This window comes from Lissotriton vulgaris, chromosome 11, assembly GCF_964263255.1.
Source record: "Lissotriton vulgaris chromosome 11, aLisVul1.2, whole genome shotgun sequence".
In the NCBI taxonomy this organism is placed as follows: domain Eukaryota; kingdom Metazoa; phylum Chordata; class Amphibia; order Caudata; family Salamandridae; genus Lissotriton; species Lissotriton vulgaris.
In genome coordinates this window covers 543,093,122-543,112,424 of record NC_141699.1, presented here as the reverse complement: position 1 = coordinate 543,112,424, position 19,303 = coordinate 543,093,122, and the positions used below count along the sequence as shown (strand labels likewise).

At 47.5% G+C, this 19,303-nt stretch overlaps 1 protein-coding gene across 10 annotated transcripts in view; it reads right to left on the bottom strand.

Moving 5' to 3' along the window:
- The window catches only part of ANK1 (ankyrin 1), a 1,037,654-nt gene that overhangs the window by 618,363 nt on the left and 399,988 nt on the right, over positions 1-19,303 (bottom strand). For all 10 annotated transcript variants that reach the window (XM_086943592.1, XM_086943597.1, XM_086943588.1 and 7 more), the window contains 3 exons: positions 13,129-13,227; positions 11,676-11,774; positions 10,114-10,311 (listed from right to left, as the gene is read on the bottom strand). In XM_086943592.1, coding sequence (XP_086799718.1) covers positions 10,114-10,311; positions 11,676-11,774; positions 13,129-13,227 — 396 coding nt within the window. The remainder of the gene's footprint in view (positions 1-10,113; positions 10,312-11,675; positions 11,775-13,128; positions 13,228-19,303) is intronic.

Genomic DNA, 19,303 nt, shown 5'->3' with positions numbered 1-19,303 from the left:
ACCTTCAGGGCAAGCCCGCGCCACATAAAACTTCAGAAAAAACAAGGCATGGATCCCTTTCACACATTTGGGGTCTGTCTTTAGCGGAGCCTTCTGCACTGCCCTCTCTTGATGGTGTCGGGAGTATAATTTTCAGGAAGAACCCGCGACGTGCTGTGCCTGCCGCCCGGGCCCGATTGGAGGTGAGGATAATGATGGTGGAAAATATCACAGCTACGGGCTCAGTGCTGGTGCACCCTTGCTTTCCCTGCTCCACAGGCAGGCACCTGGCTCTTTGGGTCCCCCTCGCCTCCTTCGCCATTCACCTCCCCCACCCCCGGCAGGCGGAGAGGTTTATATTTCCCAAAAGAAGTACTCTCCATGTACCGGGTGAAATTGCGAGCTGCTGGGCAGATCACTCGGGCTTTTCTCCTTAAGGGGCAGCATACCCTCATTAGCCGCACCGACGATCCCCCCCACCACGATGCCGAGCAGACCTCCGAGGGGGGCATGTAGTGGCAGACACCCTCCTTCCAACAGCGCGGGGGGGGGCGCTCTGGGCCGCAGCTCGGGTCACTAGGCAGCGTGGCGCTAGTGTGGCGGGTAGGTGTGACACCCGCACGGGCGGCGCATTACTCTAGTAATTTGAAGTGATGGTTGCGCTGGGCCTAAATTGCCCGCTTGTGGTCGGCGCATGCTGGATGGGCATGGCGCTTAGACACCATGGCACAGTGTACCTGGTCAACAGCTCAACAGGCCAATTGCGGCACACTTGCCATATTTACCACGGACAGTCAGGGACAGCCGAGCGGGTCTTCAATGGAAGGGCTGCCGACTTGGTGCTGGAGACCAGGGTTCGAGACCAGGGTTCGAACCTCGGGGTCGTGTCCACATCCTGTGATTCTGGGCAACTCACTTAATGTCCCCGTGCCTGAATGTCTAATGTAAATACAGTGCTCATGTAAAACGCTCCAATACCTTCAGGTTGGCTTTGCGCTATAGAAATATCCAAAAAACAGTGTTACACTGCGCACACACACACGAGGGGGATAGCCAAACCACACGACTGCGAGGGGGGCTTAGGGTTGGATAGGTGCGACACCAGCTTGCCTCACCCCCCGTGCCAGCACCCCAGGCCCAGTTGTGCGGGGAGGCCACTTATTAGCCCCAGCCATCATTCAGAATGTACTGGGCGGCCACCTCCCTGACATGTTGCGGGGGAGGAGGGACGCAAGAGGGCTTAAGCGCTCCTATACCTTAGGGTAGAGATCGCGCTATATAATACTAAAACTCTTAACAAAATTATTTGCCGCATTGCTGGTCCGTGGGTTGAACTATCAAGGCCCGATATGCAAGCGAGGGGTAGCAACATGTGTGGGATGAAGTTTGCCCTGCGCTGCACTGCTACATTGATATTCCTCAATAGCAGTCACCATGTGGAATGGTGCACGGCTGCCATGAGTTAATGCCATGAGTTAATGTGTCTGACTCTATTTTCCCAGTGGCAGGCTCCTTAGGTAAAGGCGAATAAATACTTTCGGTGGAGAGTTCAAAAGTTTTGCAGTGTCTGCTTTTCACATCAGAAGGCCGACTGATGTATGGTCAGGCCCACTACAATCATGTGATTGCACCATTCTCTGAAAAATTACTGATTTGCTTGGAGCGGTGCCGCTCTGCGTAGCAGTGGTGCAGGGCTTCCGGCGCTATGCCTCCGGGCCTCTTTCCCCGGGTTCCGGCTCGTGTCCCAGCCCTGACCACGCTAGCAGGATTTATGAGTGCGGCCTAGCTCGACTGCTGCTAATTATATTATCTAGCCATATCTGAACTGGGGTGGCAGAGTGGGATAAAGAACGCTGATGGATTAAACCCAGATCTTTTGACTGAGTGTGAGTGTTTGATTGATTCAGATGCTCCGTCCATCACCACCCCATTTTGTACCGCTTTTGGCCGCCATAAGTGTGGCAGGGTATGCTCAGACGTGAGTCCCTTGCTCACTTTGCCACTGGATTCAAGCAAGCCGGGCTGAAGACGGCTGGAATGCCAGAAACCGGTCCTCGGAAGCTTGTTTCCGGTCCAGGGAAGACATGGCTTGGCAGTTCGGGCTGGACTGTTCCCATGAGGCCCAGGGTCAGACTGATTTGCATATAGCCATGTCTGAACTGGGGTGGCAGAGTGGGCTAAAGAACGGTGATGGATTAAACCCAGATCTTTTGACTGGTTGTGAGTGTTTGATTGATTCAGATGCTCCGTCCATCACCACCATCTTTTGTACCGCTAATTATCTTAGGCAACGATCGACTAGTGACAAAGCTTCAGTTCTGACTTGGATCGCGAGTGCTGCTTATTTCCTGATGCAACTAGCGACCATTGACAAAGCCAGCACTCATTACTTGCTGTAGGCACTGGATGCCAAAGTCATGGCCTGGGGTGCGCCAAGTGACCGGTATATTTTTCTTTGTTGGCGTTACCTCACGGCTGCTGCCTACCCCGGGCTCCAGCCCGGTCCTGAATCACTGGGATGGCTTAGCTCAGACGTACGAGCCATGTAGCCAGAATCATCCTTGTGGGTGGCCTTGCCCAGATTCAGAGAAGTGTGGTCAGGGGCCAATTCTGCCCCTCTGGGTCAATATGTCCAGGCAGCAGAGGAGCACAGGTGTTCACCCTTGGCTAGGGAAACCACCCATACTTCATGTAATAATGGGACACCATGGTCCATGGCACACAGTCCTGCCGACCAGGATTAGGCGGGATGGACCCCTGCGACAACAGAGTTGTTATCCTCATGGCCTCAGCTAATGTCCCTCGGGCGAAGGCTGCCATGTTTTCGGGTGGCCTTGACACGTTGCCACAACCTATTAGAAGCTGATGTTTAGGAAATCTGGGGGCCTTGACGAGCTAGAGGGTGTGAGAACTCCATTATCCCAGCCTGATGGAGTAGGGAAAAATCATTGATTTGGCCAATAATGCAGTACTTTTGAAGGTTCGAAAACTGCGGGGGTCAGATGTACAGTTTACCCTCCACAATCTGCGATATGGAACTTTCCTTCCATCACTCATACAGGGGCTAAAGATCAAACCTGGAACGCTGCCCACAATTACAAAGAGGTTGGCTCTAAAACTGCAACTCATCCCCTCCTGTGTGCATATGTTGGCCACTATCTGAGCACGATTTTATGATGGGATGCCACTTAAAGGAGCAATTTACAGCTGGTTTGTCATTTCGTTGCAGGTGTTGGCTTATGGGTGAGGTCCATGAACCTGGTATGAGGCAAGTCATGCAGTCTTTAGGTTACAATTAGCCAGGCCCACCAGTAGGGGTCACTATGCACCACCTAATCGGACCTATGAATTGTATGGCCTATAGAATTCAGTACACTGGTATTGTTGTACAGTACCAGGAGCTGCCTGGCTTGCAGTGGGTTTTTAAAAGAGGCCAGTGATGCAGGGATGCTATAATGAGACAATTATGGCTTTCTTGGTCGGATAACAAAGCCTGCTCACATGTTGGCAATGTTGAAGCGTAATGCTACAGTTTTGTCTAACAAAATCGAAATTTTCTGGTGCTTCGGACAGGAGGTGGGAAATCTTAGCCAATTTCCACCGGCGCATTGTCTAGCTACTGTATTAGTGACGTCCCTAGTGTCAGTGACTGGTTTATTCTCCAGTCACCACCGGCATTTCTATTGGCGGGACTGCGTGATGCGTCCGGGCGTTGCTAGGCACACAAGGTTGTACGGGCAATCGCAGAAGGGTCTGGGTGTTGCCAGGCAGAGAGGGTAGAGTGTGGCTGTGTCATCACAGCAGCCTTCCTGATGGTGCTTCATGTCAAGAGTAGTGGTCCTGTACCTGCCGCCTCAGGGCTCGCATGGTCTGGCGTAAGGTGGGGAAGCAGAGTCGTGGTCCGAAGGTTTGCCAGGTATCAGCAGGAAGCAGATTCCACCGGTTGGTTTGTGTATCTAGCTAGCGCAGAGGCATTGGGCGCAATTCTTTGGCTTTGAAAAAAGTTGCCGTCCCTCACCACAGGCTGTTGGTCAGGGCGTACCGCAGGACTGGGTGGGGCGGCTTGCCCGTTCGCCGCAGTGGCGTCGAGTGCACGGAGCCCCCGCGGCGGGTAGGGACAGATTGTCTTTGTTGGTTAGGACAGTAACGGTCAGGAGGAGGGTGCCCTGCCTCCCGAGTCCTCTTCGGGTGTTGTGGGGGGTTTTTTGTGTGTCAGGCGACAGCCATAAATGCAAGCTTCTTGTAGCAAAACAGGACCCCACTTATGGCACATAGGTTGTAATTACCCCCAGCCAGCACAGAGGCACTGGGTGCAACTCTTTGGCTTTGGAAACATTTTCTTCTCTCCCCACGGCACTGTTAGTGCGTCTCGCATGTTTTGGTGGTGCATGCATAGGTCGTCGCCCCGTCTGGTGTTTGGGTGGCCGCTCCGATCTCGTGCAGTTTGTAGGCGGGTTTTAGAGGTTGGGACCATAGTTAACTAGGGCACGCAGTTAACACTTACACCCAATTGTCATTCCTTCCCCAGGGTGGGCATCCTTATGGACCCCGGTATCGGTGGTCCAGGGTGCAGAATTTCAGGAGGGACGGTCGAAGAGTATGTCCAGACAAGCCAAGCCGAGTCCTCCCATGGCCCTGGTAGACCCTGTTTGGCTCTATTCGCTGTGTCTTGCTGACTCCATGCAGTGCCCTCAGAATAGGCCGAATATTCCCCTCATCGGACTACATGCTAATCGATGAGTTCCGGCTGAACGACATTGAGTTGCGCTTGTGTGCCTGAGGGCAGAATTGTGATTGTGTGGAGTCAGCTCGGTGCCCGTCGGGTTGTTTATTTTCCCTCCATGTGCCGCCTGCTAGGCTGCTTCCAGGTGGGGGTCTGCTGGGGCAGGGGTTGAGGGTCTGCAGCCTGGGTGTGCTCGGGCCATATTGGGCTTGCCGTCTTCTGGCGATGGCGACGCGAAGGGCTTCAGCTCGTGCATGTGGTACTTATGAGTTGCGCCCTGCTACAAGTGTGAGTAGGGTACACAGCTGAATGAGTGGATGCATACAGTGTCATGCTAAGTACAGTTCCTACCAGCAGCTACAGAGTTGTGGTGACTGAGCTGTAGAATGGTGACCCAATTGACCTAGTGAGTTATGTAATCCCCAGGTGTCCTGATGAGATTTTATCAGCGCAGGGCAATAGGGGAAGATGGAACTAAGTTTCTCTTGTATGTAACGATGGGTAACTAAAAGAACCTGGTATGGAGTCTTTTCTGTAGTGTGCCAGTGTGCCACTGTGGGAGTGCAGTTGGCACATTAAAGTTACACTGCCGCTGGGATAAGCCAAAGTCTCTGCCTAGCCACCTAGGGGGTGGGCAGGTATCAGCTTAAGTGTGTACTCCCTTCTCCTGACTGAAGAGGTGGTTCGGCCAGGCTTAGGTGCATACCTTGGCCAAACAGAAACATTTACATCCTTGGTAGAGAATGCCTAGGAGTTGCAGTCCATTCGCAACCGCCCCACAGGGCGAATTTTTTGGCCACAAGGTTTGTGGAGGGCTCTGGTTGGGAGCCTGGCGAAGAGCTGCGTCAGGCTAGGATGTCTCGTGCTTTCGCCACACTGTTCAGTCCCATTCACAAGCGGATTGTATCAGGGTGAGCGGGCTGTGGGTCAGGAAGCGCCAAGGCATCAGGAGCACTGGCGGCTTACAGCCAGATGAGGTATCCGATGCGAGTGGCATCTGATAGACTGGAACCCCACTCCGAGGTACTGCCTTAAGTGCTTGGAGGTCTGTTTGGCACCACCTTTCTATGGAAACCATTGTCTAGCGGGCTGCTCCGAGCTGAGAGTTCGCAGGCGTTCAAACATGCATCTGTCACTAATTTACTCAGATAACTGGGACACAAAGTAATGCGGGCTGGATAACTTTCTTCTACCTGCATTGGCACATCATGTTCTCTTTTTCTTGTTTGCTCCCTGGTATACTAGCAGAAATTGTGTGGGGCAAGACCTCACAAGGGGGGTGACTGACTTTATGTATTGGACAAATCCAATATGTTTCACATTTACTAACGTGTGAAAGTTTTCAGCTGCTGGTGCAGAGTTTATTCATATGCACAGTATTATTAATTTAATTAATCGCTGTACATAGTAGTGCAACTTCCAGGCGTTTACGCACCGTGGCATAGTGCAGCGGGAGTGTTGCCATGCTGTAAGGATATAAAATTTAAATACGACTGCCAGGTCCCGAGGGGGTGTCAGCGACTTGCCACTTTCGGGTTCCAATCAACCTTCCTTCCTCTCTGGTTGGTAAAATGTATATCAGTAGCAGGGTAAGAAAGATCTCTGATCTAGCGGCAACATACCTGCGGGAACTCTTGCACTTCAAAAATACACAAGCTCCATGGTCCAACAAGCGCTATACACAGATAGCTGAGAAAGGAAGTAAGGTGGGCAGGATAATTTTTACTTCTCCCTGCAGTTGCACATCTTGTCATGAGTCAAAGGCATTGCACTTCAGCCAGGCAACGTTAACACCCAGCCACTCCAAGCTGATTATTTAAGGTCATCTTGTGCCTCATATCTGGTTGATTTTGCTAGCAGAAGTTTGGAAATGCAAACTCCACCTAGGGGGGTGGCTGGCTGATTTTGATGGACTAGTCCAAAAGGTTTCACAGCAACTGCACGTGGGAGAGTGTCAGTTACCTATGCATAGTTCTCGCAGATACACCGTATCATATTATTTAAATCGCTTTAGTTGCAAGTGGTAAGCGTGAGATTCCCTGCATTTCAGCAACTGGTCACATTGTCCGCAACAAAGCTGCCTGGGAGGTCTGGGTGCAGCCACCTCAGATAAAACTGACCAGGTAACAGCTTGGTTATAATGACCAGTGCGGTTTGTGTTATCTTTTCAAAGGGAATAGATATGTTAGGCACTTTATTGCCTACAACGTAGCACATTCATGCGGGCGTTGCTGTATTGCATGCTGTAATGGGTGATTCTCTTATTACGCCAGCAGATCCGCACATGGCCAGCAGTACACAGCCTGGGAAGTCTGGAGGCGAATACCACAGATTAAGCTATTATGGCAAAATGACCGTACGAAAGGAGGGACAATGGCGCGTACACGGGTGACAGATGCAACAATTTTATCCCTGCCAAAGCAAACCAAAGTTCTTAGGGCCAGATGCACAACATATAATCGTTCACTCTAGCCTCTCGGAAAGATGTTTGTTAGCAGAAGTGTAGAATGGGACGTCTTGCACCAGGGTGCGGCCATCGCACGGGCAACACAGCAGATAGGCTGCTATCAGACTAAGGTGCTTGCGGGCGAGGAGGCCAGGCAATGTAGCAGAACCAAGGCTAAGGACCCCTCTCTCCATCTAGACTGCCTGAGTATGTGAGTGCAGTGTGGTTTGCAGTGTTACATGTATTTTCCCGCCCACACAGGGGCAGAAGGGTACATTGCAGGAATCTGTATAAATAGAATGGGGGCAAGACCTATAGAGCATCACTGGTCACAGCTGGTTAGCAGGTAGGTGGGTATCTGTGATTGAGCTTCAGTTAGGCAAGCCTGGTAGTTGGCGTAAGTTGGCTGGTCAATCCCAACAAAGTAGCTGCACTTTGCTCCCAGGGCAGGTTATGGGGCTGCTTCAGTGATGCATGACATGCCTCGTCCGCATAGCCAGAGTATATATGCTGGTTGTGGAAGCGGTCTTCTTAGCAAGTGTGCTGCTGTTCCATAAATTGGGAAACAAGCGTTAGGGAGCTCAAAATGCTAAAAGGGCTACAACTACAGTTTACAGGAGGTGGGAGCCACATCAGGGTGACATACCGAGGTTTAAGAGAGAGCTTCCTCCTGGGAAGCCATCACAGCCTTGCATGGCATGTGAGGCACTGTTACATTCCCCAGAGAAAGATAACCCGCTCCATGCGCAAGTTCGCTGAGCAAGGGGTTTTGGCTTCAGCAGGCATGGGCTATGCCTGTCTTGGCACAGGGCCAAGTCTAATGAAGCAGTGGAGCATTCCCGCAAAGGGTGAATAGTGCTATGCGCAAGCTCAGGCCAAAGAGGTTTCGTGTTTATTAGACATGAGCTGATTCAAATGAAGGTGAGGCTTTTTTGATGCTGATGAAGTTCACTTGTCACAGGTTGGAATGGACCTGATCCTCTTGGACATGCAAGAGACACTGGAAGGAGCCGGTTGCAAGTGAAGAAATTGCTGTTTGGTTGGTGGGGGGCTCAGTAGGCGACAGGGGCCGCCTCCAGAGCTGTGGCGGAGTTACAGGGCGATCTGGAAGCAGTCTGGTACAGAAGGATACCTCTGCAAGAGCACAATAAGGGTGCCAGAGCCAAATCCCAGGAGCCTCAGGGGAGTGTCCTGGAACAATGACGTCGGCGCCCGTTAGTCCTTCGGGCGGTTGTGGGCCTGACCAACCGGAGGCTTGTCTTGCTACGCTCCGCCCTGAAAGGTGCGTGAGTAATAAGGGACCAATGTGTCACGTGATCCAGAAAGGGGATCACCCCCATAAGGGTAGCGCTGATTGGGTTTCCACAGTGCTTGGCTCATCAGGCGGGCAGGGTAGCATAGGTTAGTACGGCTACCTGCCCTTGGATCGCCCGTAAGATAACCCACCATAATTTGCATACTGTTGTGTGGAATAAACCTGCAGCCATATTTTCTCCAAACAAAAAAGTTGTGTTGTGTATTTATTTATGCATGCCTTCTCTCCTTTGGTGCGGTGGGGATCATCTTGCGCCGATAATGGAACTAAGATGTGGATGTCGAAAACTCTGATTCGTCTAGTGACTGAAGATAATCCTACTCAATGACCTCAGGGGGTTAATTTTCCAGTTCCACTGCTTACGACCAAAACCAACAGCGAAAAAAAATCCTGAAGGTGATACAGATGATGCCCGGTGAGTGCTGACGTCAAGGCATGTCAAAGAGATTACGGTTACGCGCACGGCTACGGGCGACGCACACTTTTTAAAACTTTTTAAGAAGGACAACTGCATTTTCCATGTCAGCCGATAGATGGCAGACACATTTTTTTGAATAACAAAATCAGGTTTCAGAAACAGAAAACAAGCACTTTTCATCACAAGAGACACATAAAACAGTAAACCGTACGAAAGGGACAGGTTTATACCAGGGTCAATAGAGGCAGTAGTATGTGCCACCAGGCAAGGGAATGACCTAACAAACAGCAACCCGTTTGTTAAATGTTGATCCTTGCCTGCTGATATGGACTCACACTCGTAGACGATGGACTCTGTGATGATGGGAAAACGCTGACTGCATCTGGCCATGCTTAAACACAGTCTTTAAATGGTTAGTAGGGCTGGGGCAAAAGCAGTTACATGGCACATGGTCGTCTTTGAACTTTGAAAGGTGCACACTAACATGTGATTGACTTTTCCTAAGACCCAACAGCCTTTCGGGGGCGGTTCTGATCTGCTAGAATTTCCCTTCATTATCCTACGGAAAGTCCTTCTGTGCTCAGGCCTCAGAGAACACATGGGGCATATTTACTTAAATGTGATGCAGCGCACCGCTGCAAGACAACTTGCTGCGATGCGTCAAATGAACAGGGCAGGAATGCACCATACCTCTTTATAAATAAATAAATAAATAAATACTAAGATATGGTGCATTCTTGTTCTTACTCTGAGCTGGTGCAGTGGTGGCTGCCAAGCCCCAAAGCAGGCACCCTTGCAATAGTGCAAAGGTGTCTGCGTTGAAGGCAGAATTGTTTTTTTCTCCTTGTTAAGCCTCCCCTGGGATGGTGTAGCATGCAGACGCATTCCCATGTTTACTTTTGTTAGTAAACCTGGGAATGCGCCAAAACCGCTTCAACCGATGCCTAGAAACACCCACGCTCCACCGGTGGAACACCTTCCCAGGGAAGAGTAACGCATGCAGCAACGTGCGCCGCCCTGCTTTACTCCAGATTTACTATGTAACGCAGAGCCACTCGAGATGGCTCTGAGTGGCATAGTAAATCCTATTTAAGAGCTTGTGTGATGCAAGGGCAACGCAAGTACTTGTTAAATCTGCCACTAGGATTAAGATTTCATTACTTCAGTGAATACTCAGATCCCTGATGCACACCATTATCCCCTTCTGCCTTTGCTTGTCCCTTCATACATACCAGGGCTCTGGCACTGGGCTTGGCACCCTTGTCCAGTAAGACCTTTGCAACACGATGGTGTCCACAGTGCGCTGCCACATGTAGCGGAGTCAGGTGGTCCAGAGTGATGTCATCGATGTCCGCGTTGTACTGCAGGAGCAGGCGCACACAGTCCAGGTGGTCTCCTTGAGCTGCCATGTGGATGGGTGAAAGGCCATTCTGAGGGCAGAGAAAGAGTGGTTATTAAGATAGTAGACACACTTACAGAGATGTAAGGGGCATGGCGGGAACTACAAAGACCAGCAGATGGGGACATGGTCTGTGGCCCTTTTATGTGAGAAAGAGGAGGAGAGAGGGAGAATTTAATAGAGAGAGCACAAATGAAAGAGAGATAACAAGACTGGAAAAAGAGAGTACCTGAGCAAAGGAAGATAAGAACAAGTGAGGAAAAAAAGATACAAAGATCAAGGATGCAAGTAGGAAATAACTCTATCAGAAGAGACAGAGAGACAAAAACGTTAAGAAAGACAGCATAAGAATAGCGTAGGGAGAAGAAAAGCAAACTATGTAAAGTGCAGTAGACCAATCACAAACACCTTAATCATAGCCTAGACTGGGATTGTAAATCTGTATTGGATTCAGGTATGACACATTTTTATCTTTGTTTTAGCAACTATTAAGCATCTTCATTGAATTTAGACTGGATGATTAACTGTGTGCCAGCATAGATGGTCCAATATTGGTTTTGGCACAGAGAGGCGAGATCTTCTTCTGTCCATGAGGGGAGTCTGCTGATTGGTTGAAGATTTGTCATACCTTGTATAATGAATTGAGGCCATAGTTTAAGGTTAACCTTGTAGTTCGGGCTGGACTGTTCCCGTGAGGCACAGGGTAAGACTGATTTGCATATGGCCATGTCTGAACTGGGGTGGCGGGGTGAGCTAAAGAATGATGATGGATTAAACCCAGATAAGTTGACTGGGGTGAGTGCCTCCAATGTTCAATACTCTGTCCATTCTCCCCTTTAGTTTTGCTTTGTTCGCCCTAAGCTGGCAGGTATGCCCAGAAGTGGGTCCCTTGCTCACTTTGACACTGAATTCAAGCTAGCCTGGCTGATGACGGCTGATTAGCCAGAAACCGATCCCAGGATGCTTGTTTCCGGTCCAGGGAAGGCATGGCTTGGCAGTTCGGGCTGGACTGTTCCCATGAGGCACAGGGTCAGACTGATTTGCATATGGCCATGTCTGAACTGGGGATGCGGGGTGAGCTAGAGAATGATGATGGATTAAACACAGATCAGTTGACTGGGGGTGAGTGCTTGCAATGTTCAACACTCCGTCATTCCCTTTGGTTTTGCTTGTCTTGAGGAGAGGCATTTTACTTTTACACAGATGGGCATAGATTGCTATCTGCTTGGAGGGATACACCTAGAATTTTGCTTTTCTGTGACATGCCTTTGCTTGTGCCTTAATGGAGTATACTTTGCATATGGATTAGGTGAACTTTGACATTTGCCTGAATGGCGGTACCTTGCTTTTTGTCTAGAAGGAACCAATAATGTGTTTTGGCCAGGCAATACTCACCTTGGTTTTTGCTTGAATTGGTGCCCCATGGTCCAGAAGAATCTCGGAGATCCGTACATGGCCATTGCGAGCTGCACAGTGAAGAGGAGTGAGTTCGTCCTGAGGAAAGCCAAGTGAATGGGAATTATCATGTTATTTAGTGATAGTCGTTACATTTTATCAGAGTGTGATTTAGCATGTAGTGTGACCTGTGTGTGTGTCTGTGGGGTCAAACACTCTGTATTGACAATACAAAGAGTCACAATGAAAGAAATTGATAAATGATGCACAATCAGTTGTCTTAAGCTATATTCCAAATGGCAACCTCCGTTGATCAAGAAAAAAAGATGACTAAGACCTTTGAGAAGCCAAACCGTCGTATGCATTCTAGAAGGAAAAAATCATTCTGCAAATCAGAATCAGAATTTACCTAGCATCAGCTCCCATCTAGAAAAAAACGACGTACAGTTGTTCGAAGTAGCATTAGGAATACTGGCTATTCAGCAATGTGCTCTGTTCCTGATAAAAGCCTCTGTCTTGATCCTGACCTGAACTGTCTCTGACTTGCTCCAAGCCTTGCTGAATTATTGCTCTAACTAATCCCTCTATTGATCGGCTGAGACCAGGCTTACTGGTGAGTTTTTTTATTATTCATCTGCTATTGATTTGGATAGTGCTATGCGTGACTTACAAGAGTAAACTGTGGTATACCTCTTCTAGATTCACCTTTTAATCGACTTGGTGATACAGCTAATAAATTAAACTTAAAATATGAAAAATACCACAGAACAAGAGTATCTATTAAATATCCATTTTCTCTAAGTTTTTCTTATTCTGAAGTACCAATAATAAAAACCTTCACTTTCTCTGTAATATATATTCAAAATATGCTGGAGAAGCAGAGAAGCAAATAGGTCAGATGAAGTCTGACCACTGCAAGTTCTTTTACATAATATTAATTGACGTTGTGCACTTCAGCACATCAATGCCTTTATTCCACTCTGTAAAATGGAGGATACAGTTCTTTTTCATCACCAGTAATCCATTGCTGCTTTGTTCTCTCTAATTTGCTTTGGCCTGTACTAAACTGCAATTGTAGTTCTGCTCGATTGTGCATTCTAGTTCCCTTCTTTGTGAGAAAGAACACGGTTTTGCAGCCTCTGACAATAAATTCTTTGTGAAAATCATTTTATGGCTGAAGAAAAATGCAATATGCATGAGTGATGACAATAACCAATGTAATGTCTAAGAATGCACCCAGCATAACTGTGAGCACAATGTGTAGTGCTGCAAGAATTGTATCTAAGTGGAGTCTAATCCATAGCCCAAGTTTACAAAATTCTTTCCATGACTGGTGAATGAATAATCATTCCTCTGCTCTTGTGGATCATGTTAATTCATGCATTGAGCAAAGCGCTTCCCAGCTATGGAAGCAAGGACATTATCTGTTTTCATAATTGTCCTAGACACTTACCTTCGTCCTTGCATCTATCTGAGCCCCTCTGTCCAGCAATAATCGTACCATGATGACATTTCCTCGGCGGGTGGCAATGTGCAAAGGTGTGATCCCATTCTTGCAACAAAAAGAGAAAGGTCTATTTATTCAAATTAAAAAATATCTTTATTGTCTTACAATCAAAATAACTAATATACAGAAGTGAGTCAAGTGATACAGCCAGGACTGGCATGCTCAACAGAAAATCTGATGGATGCAGATCACACAGTGAATTGAAGTATGAGAGGGGGATAAAGTGATAACGTGGGTTATCGGAGGATGAGAATCATTGCATCCGGTATACAGAGGAAATGCGTTATTTACCTGTAACTGCAGTTATCCAGTATTGGTATTTTTCATAGATTCACATGCCTGAATCATTCCCCGTCGTCGGTGTGGGAGTCCCCGGTACATAAAAAGAGTAATGTCACATAGACATATACATAGTAATAGGCCAGAGGCCTCTCATTAGTAATATATCCATGTCCTTTTGTTAAAAAGGACCAAACTTTGGCCAAGAGCCAATCAGCTATCCCCACCCTCTAGAACCTTCCTGGAAGGAGCCCTAGTCCCTCAGATTTTCGAAAGCACAGTGCTAAGTAGTACCTACTGAGAGAACAAAGGTGAGCCCTTCCAGGGGAGGTGGGTGGGTTGCATGTGAATCTATGAAAGATACCGATACTGGATAACTGCAGTTACAGGCAAGTAACGCATTTCTTATCCAGTATTAGGGGTATCTTTCATAGATTCACATGCCTGAATCAGAGTAGCAAGCAATCATTAGCACATTTCGAATGGTACAACATGTAAAATCACTCGATAATAACATATCAATTGTGAAATATAATAAGTACCAAAATACCATGTAAAAGAGAAATGTGCAAGTAGACTGTAGGAAGGTGGGATGAAAGAGAGAAGGCTCACCTCTAGTGAAATAGATGACGGAGCACAGCTTGTCCCACTGCTGCATCTTTCATAAGTTCAGTATCCAAGCAGTAGTCTGGTGAACGTATGCGGCGTCTTCCATGTCGCCGCTCTGCATATGTCAACGATGGGTACTCCTGCAAAGAGCGCCATTGAGGTTGAGACCGCTCTAGTGAAATGAGCCCGAACTTTGGAATACAGAGAATGTCCTGCTTGTTGATGGCAGAAAGCAATGGCTGCAGAGATCCAATGTGAAATGCTCTGCTTAGTCAATGGAAGACCTTTTCTGGGTCTGCTAAAGGCAACGAATAGTTGGTTGGATTTCCGAAATTGTTCTGTTCTGTGGATGTAGAACTTCAGACAACGCTTGAGGTCTAGAGAGTGGAGAGACTTCTCTGCTGCGGAAAGTGGATTTGGGAAGAAAGTCTGCAAGACTATAGGTTAATTAAGGTGGAAGTTAGATGGAACCTTAGGAAAGAATTTAGGGTTGGTCCTTAGAATCACTCTGTCCTGTTTGAACTGCAGGAAAGGGTCTTGAATGGAGAAGGCTTGATGTTCACTTACTCGCCTTGCCGATGTAAGCGCTAGTAAGAGAGCGGTTTTCCAGGAAAGGTATTTGATGTCGGCTCTGTGTATTGGCTTAAAGGGATGTTTCATCAATTGAGCAAGCACAATGTTTAGCTTCCAGGTAGGTGGTAAAGCTCTCACCGGAGGGAACGTCCTAAACAGGCCTTTCAGAAATTGTTTAACAAGTCTATTGGACCAGAGGGAAGCACCAGATAAAGAATGCCTGAAACGAGATATGGCCGCCAGGTGAACTTTTATTGAAGCATGGGCCAATCATGAGTTTGCCAAATGGAGAAGGTAAGGCAGAATTTGTGCAGGTGATGACGAAAAAGGGTGTATGTTGTTATACAGAATCTTTTCCATTTCAGGGAATACGTCTTGTTGGTACTGTCGGCTCGAGCCCGGGCTAAGACCTCCCTGCATTCCTGAGGAATGTCTAAGTTCTGGAATTCTCTGAACTCAGGAGCCAAGCTGATAATTTGAGAGATGCATGATCCGGATGCTGGACTTGCCCGTGGTTCATCGTGAGGAGAGTTGGGCATGGTTTGAATGGGATCGGCGGTTCTAGTGATAGGAGATGAAGCTCCGTAAACCAGTGTTGGCGCGGCCACGCTGGGGCTATCAAGATCACGGTGCAATGCTCTGCCTTCAGTTTTCGGTGGACCCTGGGAAATTAGGAGAAATGGAGGAAATTCGTATGCAAAGACGTTGCACCATGTGATCGAAAATGCATTCCCTAGAGATCCCTTATGGGGATGCCAGCTTGTGTAATGTTGACATTTTGCGTTGTGTTTGGTTTCAAACAGATCCAGGTGAGGCCTGCCCCATCCGGAGAATATGAAGTTGAGAAGTTGTTGATCCAGCTCCCACTCGTGGCATACAGAGCGTTGTCTGCTCAGAGAGTCTGCCAGGACATTGTCGGTCCCTGGGACATACTGTGCCCGAAGGGAAATGTTGTTTCGAAGTAGCCATTTCCAAATCTGTTGAGATTCTTGAGACAACGTCAGAGAGCGAGTTCCCCCCTGTTTGTTTACATAGTGCATTGTGGTGGTGTTGTCTGTTCTCACAAGCACTGGGGAATCCTTGATCCGGGGCAAGAACGCTCTGAGCACAAGGTAGACTGCTCTTAACTCGAGAAGGTTTATGTGCAGTTGCTTCTCTGCAGGGGACCACTGCCCGTTGATCTGGAGTTCCTGAAGGAACGCACCCCATCCTTCTAAGGATGCATCTGTGGTTATCACATGTGGCAAAACTGGAAGTAGGAACGGAAGATCCTGCATAAGATTCTGTGGGTGAAGCCACTGGTGTAGAGCTTGGACAATGGAAGGAGTTATCCAGATTACATCGTCGAAAGATCCTGTGCATTGGATCCACTGAGTGGATAGCGCCTCCTGAAGTGGACGCATACGAAGGCAGCAGTATGGAACTAACAGGATGTTCGAGGACATCATCACCAACAAGGATTTGTACAAGCGCACCGTGATGGTCTTTTTGGCCTGAATCAGGGCGGCCAAGGACACCAGCTTGAATTGGCGCTCCTGTGAAGGGAAATCCTTTTTCTACGCTGTATCTAGGACAGCGCCAAGGAAAGTGAGACGCTGGGAAGGCTGAAGGACAGATTTCTCTTGGTTGAGAGTAAGTCCCAGGTCGTTGAAGAGTTGAAGACAGGCGTTGGAGGACTTGGTCACGCCTGCGAAAGTAGGTGCCTTGATGAGCCAGTCGTCTAAGTACGGGAAGACCTGGTGATGTTGTTGGCAGAGGTACGCTGCTACTGGAGACAGGCATTTTGTAAAAATGTGTGGTGCCGACTTCAGGCCGAAGGGCAATACCCGAAACTGGTAGTGTTTGTCAGCCACAGCGAACCTGAGGAATTGCTTGTGGTTTCTGTGGACCGGTATATGAAAGTAAGCGTCTTGAAGGTCTAAAGACACCATGAAGTCGTTCGCATTGAGGAGTTGCAGCACCTTCTGGATGGACACCATACGGAATGACTGTTTCGTGAGGTATTTGTTGAGATCTCTTAAGTCCAATATAGGTCTCCATTTTTTCTCCTTCTTTCGAATTAAGAAGAATCTGGAGTAGAATCCCTGGCCCTTCTGACCTCTGGGGACTCTTTATATCGCTCCTTTCTGGAGCATTAGTGAGAGTTCCAATTGCAGCAGATGTAGATTCTTGTGCAGCATTGGGCGTGGAGTATTTCAAGGAGGAGTTTCCATTAACTCCAGAGAGTGTCCGAATTGAACAAGTTGGAGGGCCCACCGATCCATTGTAATTTGTTTTCCTCCTCGACCACGAAAGGAAGACTTGTTGTAGGACGACTGGTTTTGTTGTTGTTGTCTCTGTTGGTACTTGGGTTTGTACTGCTGATTTGAGCTGTACAAGGATTTGTACCCTCGATAGTCACCTCTTGTTGATTGACCTCTTCCTCTGGAGCCCCGAAAGGAAGGATTTTTATACTGGAGGGTACCAAGTGCCTTTGCGGTATCAGAATCTTTTTTGATACCTTGAAGCATCTCATCGATGTGTTGTCCAAACAGAAGTTGGCCATCATACGGCATGTCTAATACTTTAGTCTGCACTTCAGGTCGGAAAGACGTTGCTTTGGGCCAACCTTGTCTCCTCAGGACTGCAGCTCCTGCCAGCTGACGGAACCCCGTGGATGCGATATCCATCGCAACATCAATCATCTCAGAGGCTGAATGTGCATGATAACTAAATGCTCTTATGATGGTGTCTGTGCTTCATAAATATATTGTTGGATAATAGGTATTCGATGTTTGTTAGATTATAGGGTCTTATAGTAAGACTGGTTTGTGTATCACAAGTTGCCTGTTTACCTCCCATAGTTTTACTGTAGCAGGCGAGAGGGTACTGTTGAGTAACTGACCATAGCCTATTTGTAGGGACAACATTTTGTTGCAATTGAATCCAGAACAGACATCATATTCATAACATATCTCAGTGCCTTCACTTTTCATTGTGTTTTGCGTCAATGAAGACCAACAGTTAAAAAGAATGAAGTTACTTTTATTTTGATTCTATTACTTTAATTTGCAGACTTTCCTCCGCGCTCAGCCTGTGTTTGCCCCGCCCCCTAGCGGTGGGGTGGCAACCGGTTCTGCTTTATGAATCTTGCAAAGTAAGGGAGAGTCTTGAGTACGGTCATTAGGCTGTTGGAGAATGCACCTCTCAGAGGTGCACAGGGTTTGGCAATCACTTATTTACCTTTCTGATGCAATCACAATCAGGAATAATGTTTTTCATGAAAGTGCCATCATCGCACAGAGGCCACCCGTCCATAGGACAAGTGCATCAGACTCAACAGGAGAAGGGTAAGATTTCTGGGGCCAGTGGGCTGCAACCAGGGGGTGTTCACTTGATGCAACGGGTATTTGTGTATTATACGCTTCCTCTGAAGAGTTTTAATCAAATTGAAACACCATGCTACTAGGAGATTACCTCAATGAAAATATAACTGTGCTACCGTTCAAAAAGAAATAAATTGCCTAACTGAAAATTGTTCAGCGTTGTTCTGCAAAGTGAAGACTGAAAAACAAAATGGATGATTCAAGCACTGCTTCTAGCACAGTGCTTACTGAAGGCACTCATGTGAGAAGTACACGTTGTTTTGTTAGTGTGCTAGCACAATCTCCCTTTGTAACGCTGTCAGATTTTGGGTTCTGAAGGATTGCAAACGCATTTGTCTGGTCACCAAGAAGCCATGGAGGAGGGAGATATAAGCTGCCTGGTCAAGTTCCTATTTGTGGGGTTCATTGTGGATCTTTTCAGGTTGTCTGCCCTCATATTAAGCACGGCTGTGTTGTGGGAGGCCAGGGGCAACATTTTCTGGTAAGTGCTCCACTCTATTGTTAAAATGTCTGCCATTAAAGTTGCTATAAGTGAGTGGCTCCTTTTTCCTAACACCAAATGGTTTTCGTCTGTATTATAATAACCACTCTGAACCGTATAACATGAAGTAATGTGTTTGAGGCCATAATGTCCCTCTTCAGTCCCAACAAATTGGTGTAGAGTGATTTGTGAGATCTGTTCCATAAAGCACTTACGGGAATGCCCCTGAAGGGGGCTGCTTACTTATTTTCAGATTATTGTATCACAACTGACATCTGCTGATGCAGCAATGGAAAGGACACCCAACTGCAAATATGAAGCATGGATACATCACTTCAGAGAGGTATCAGAGATGGAAGTACTCAGACAGGTTTTCAAAAGGTTATCCAGCTAAAGATTCCAGTGCTCTGCCAGTTGGGACTGCATTGTTCACACATAGTGTGGGGTACTAATCTTATAAGGATGCCTGCAGTCCCAGAAGCATCTTCAACACATAGGCCATCATCAGGCTGTCTAGAAAGATACTATTACCCTTCTTCATATATCAAACTCTTACTTGGGAAATGTGGCTCTTGTTATACCCCATTAGTTTTTGAATACTTAGGGCTAAATTGGGCACAGTGTTATCCCAAGAGGACTCTTGTAAGTAAAAATGTACTTTGCAGTTAATTAAAACCATTACAAACAGTCTCAATTTCACACAATTTCGAGCTAAAAGAATGGAGAGAACAACAAATGACAGTATACGCGCTTAATAAATGTCACAAACTAAACCAAAGTAAACTAAACTAAACAGTAGAAGGACATCGCTAAA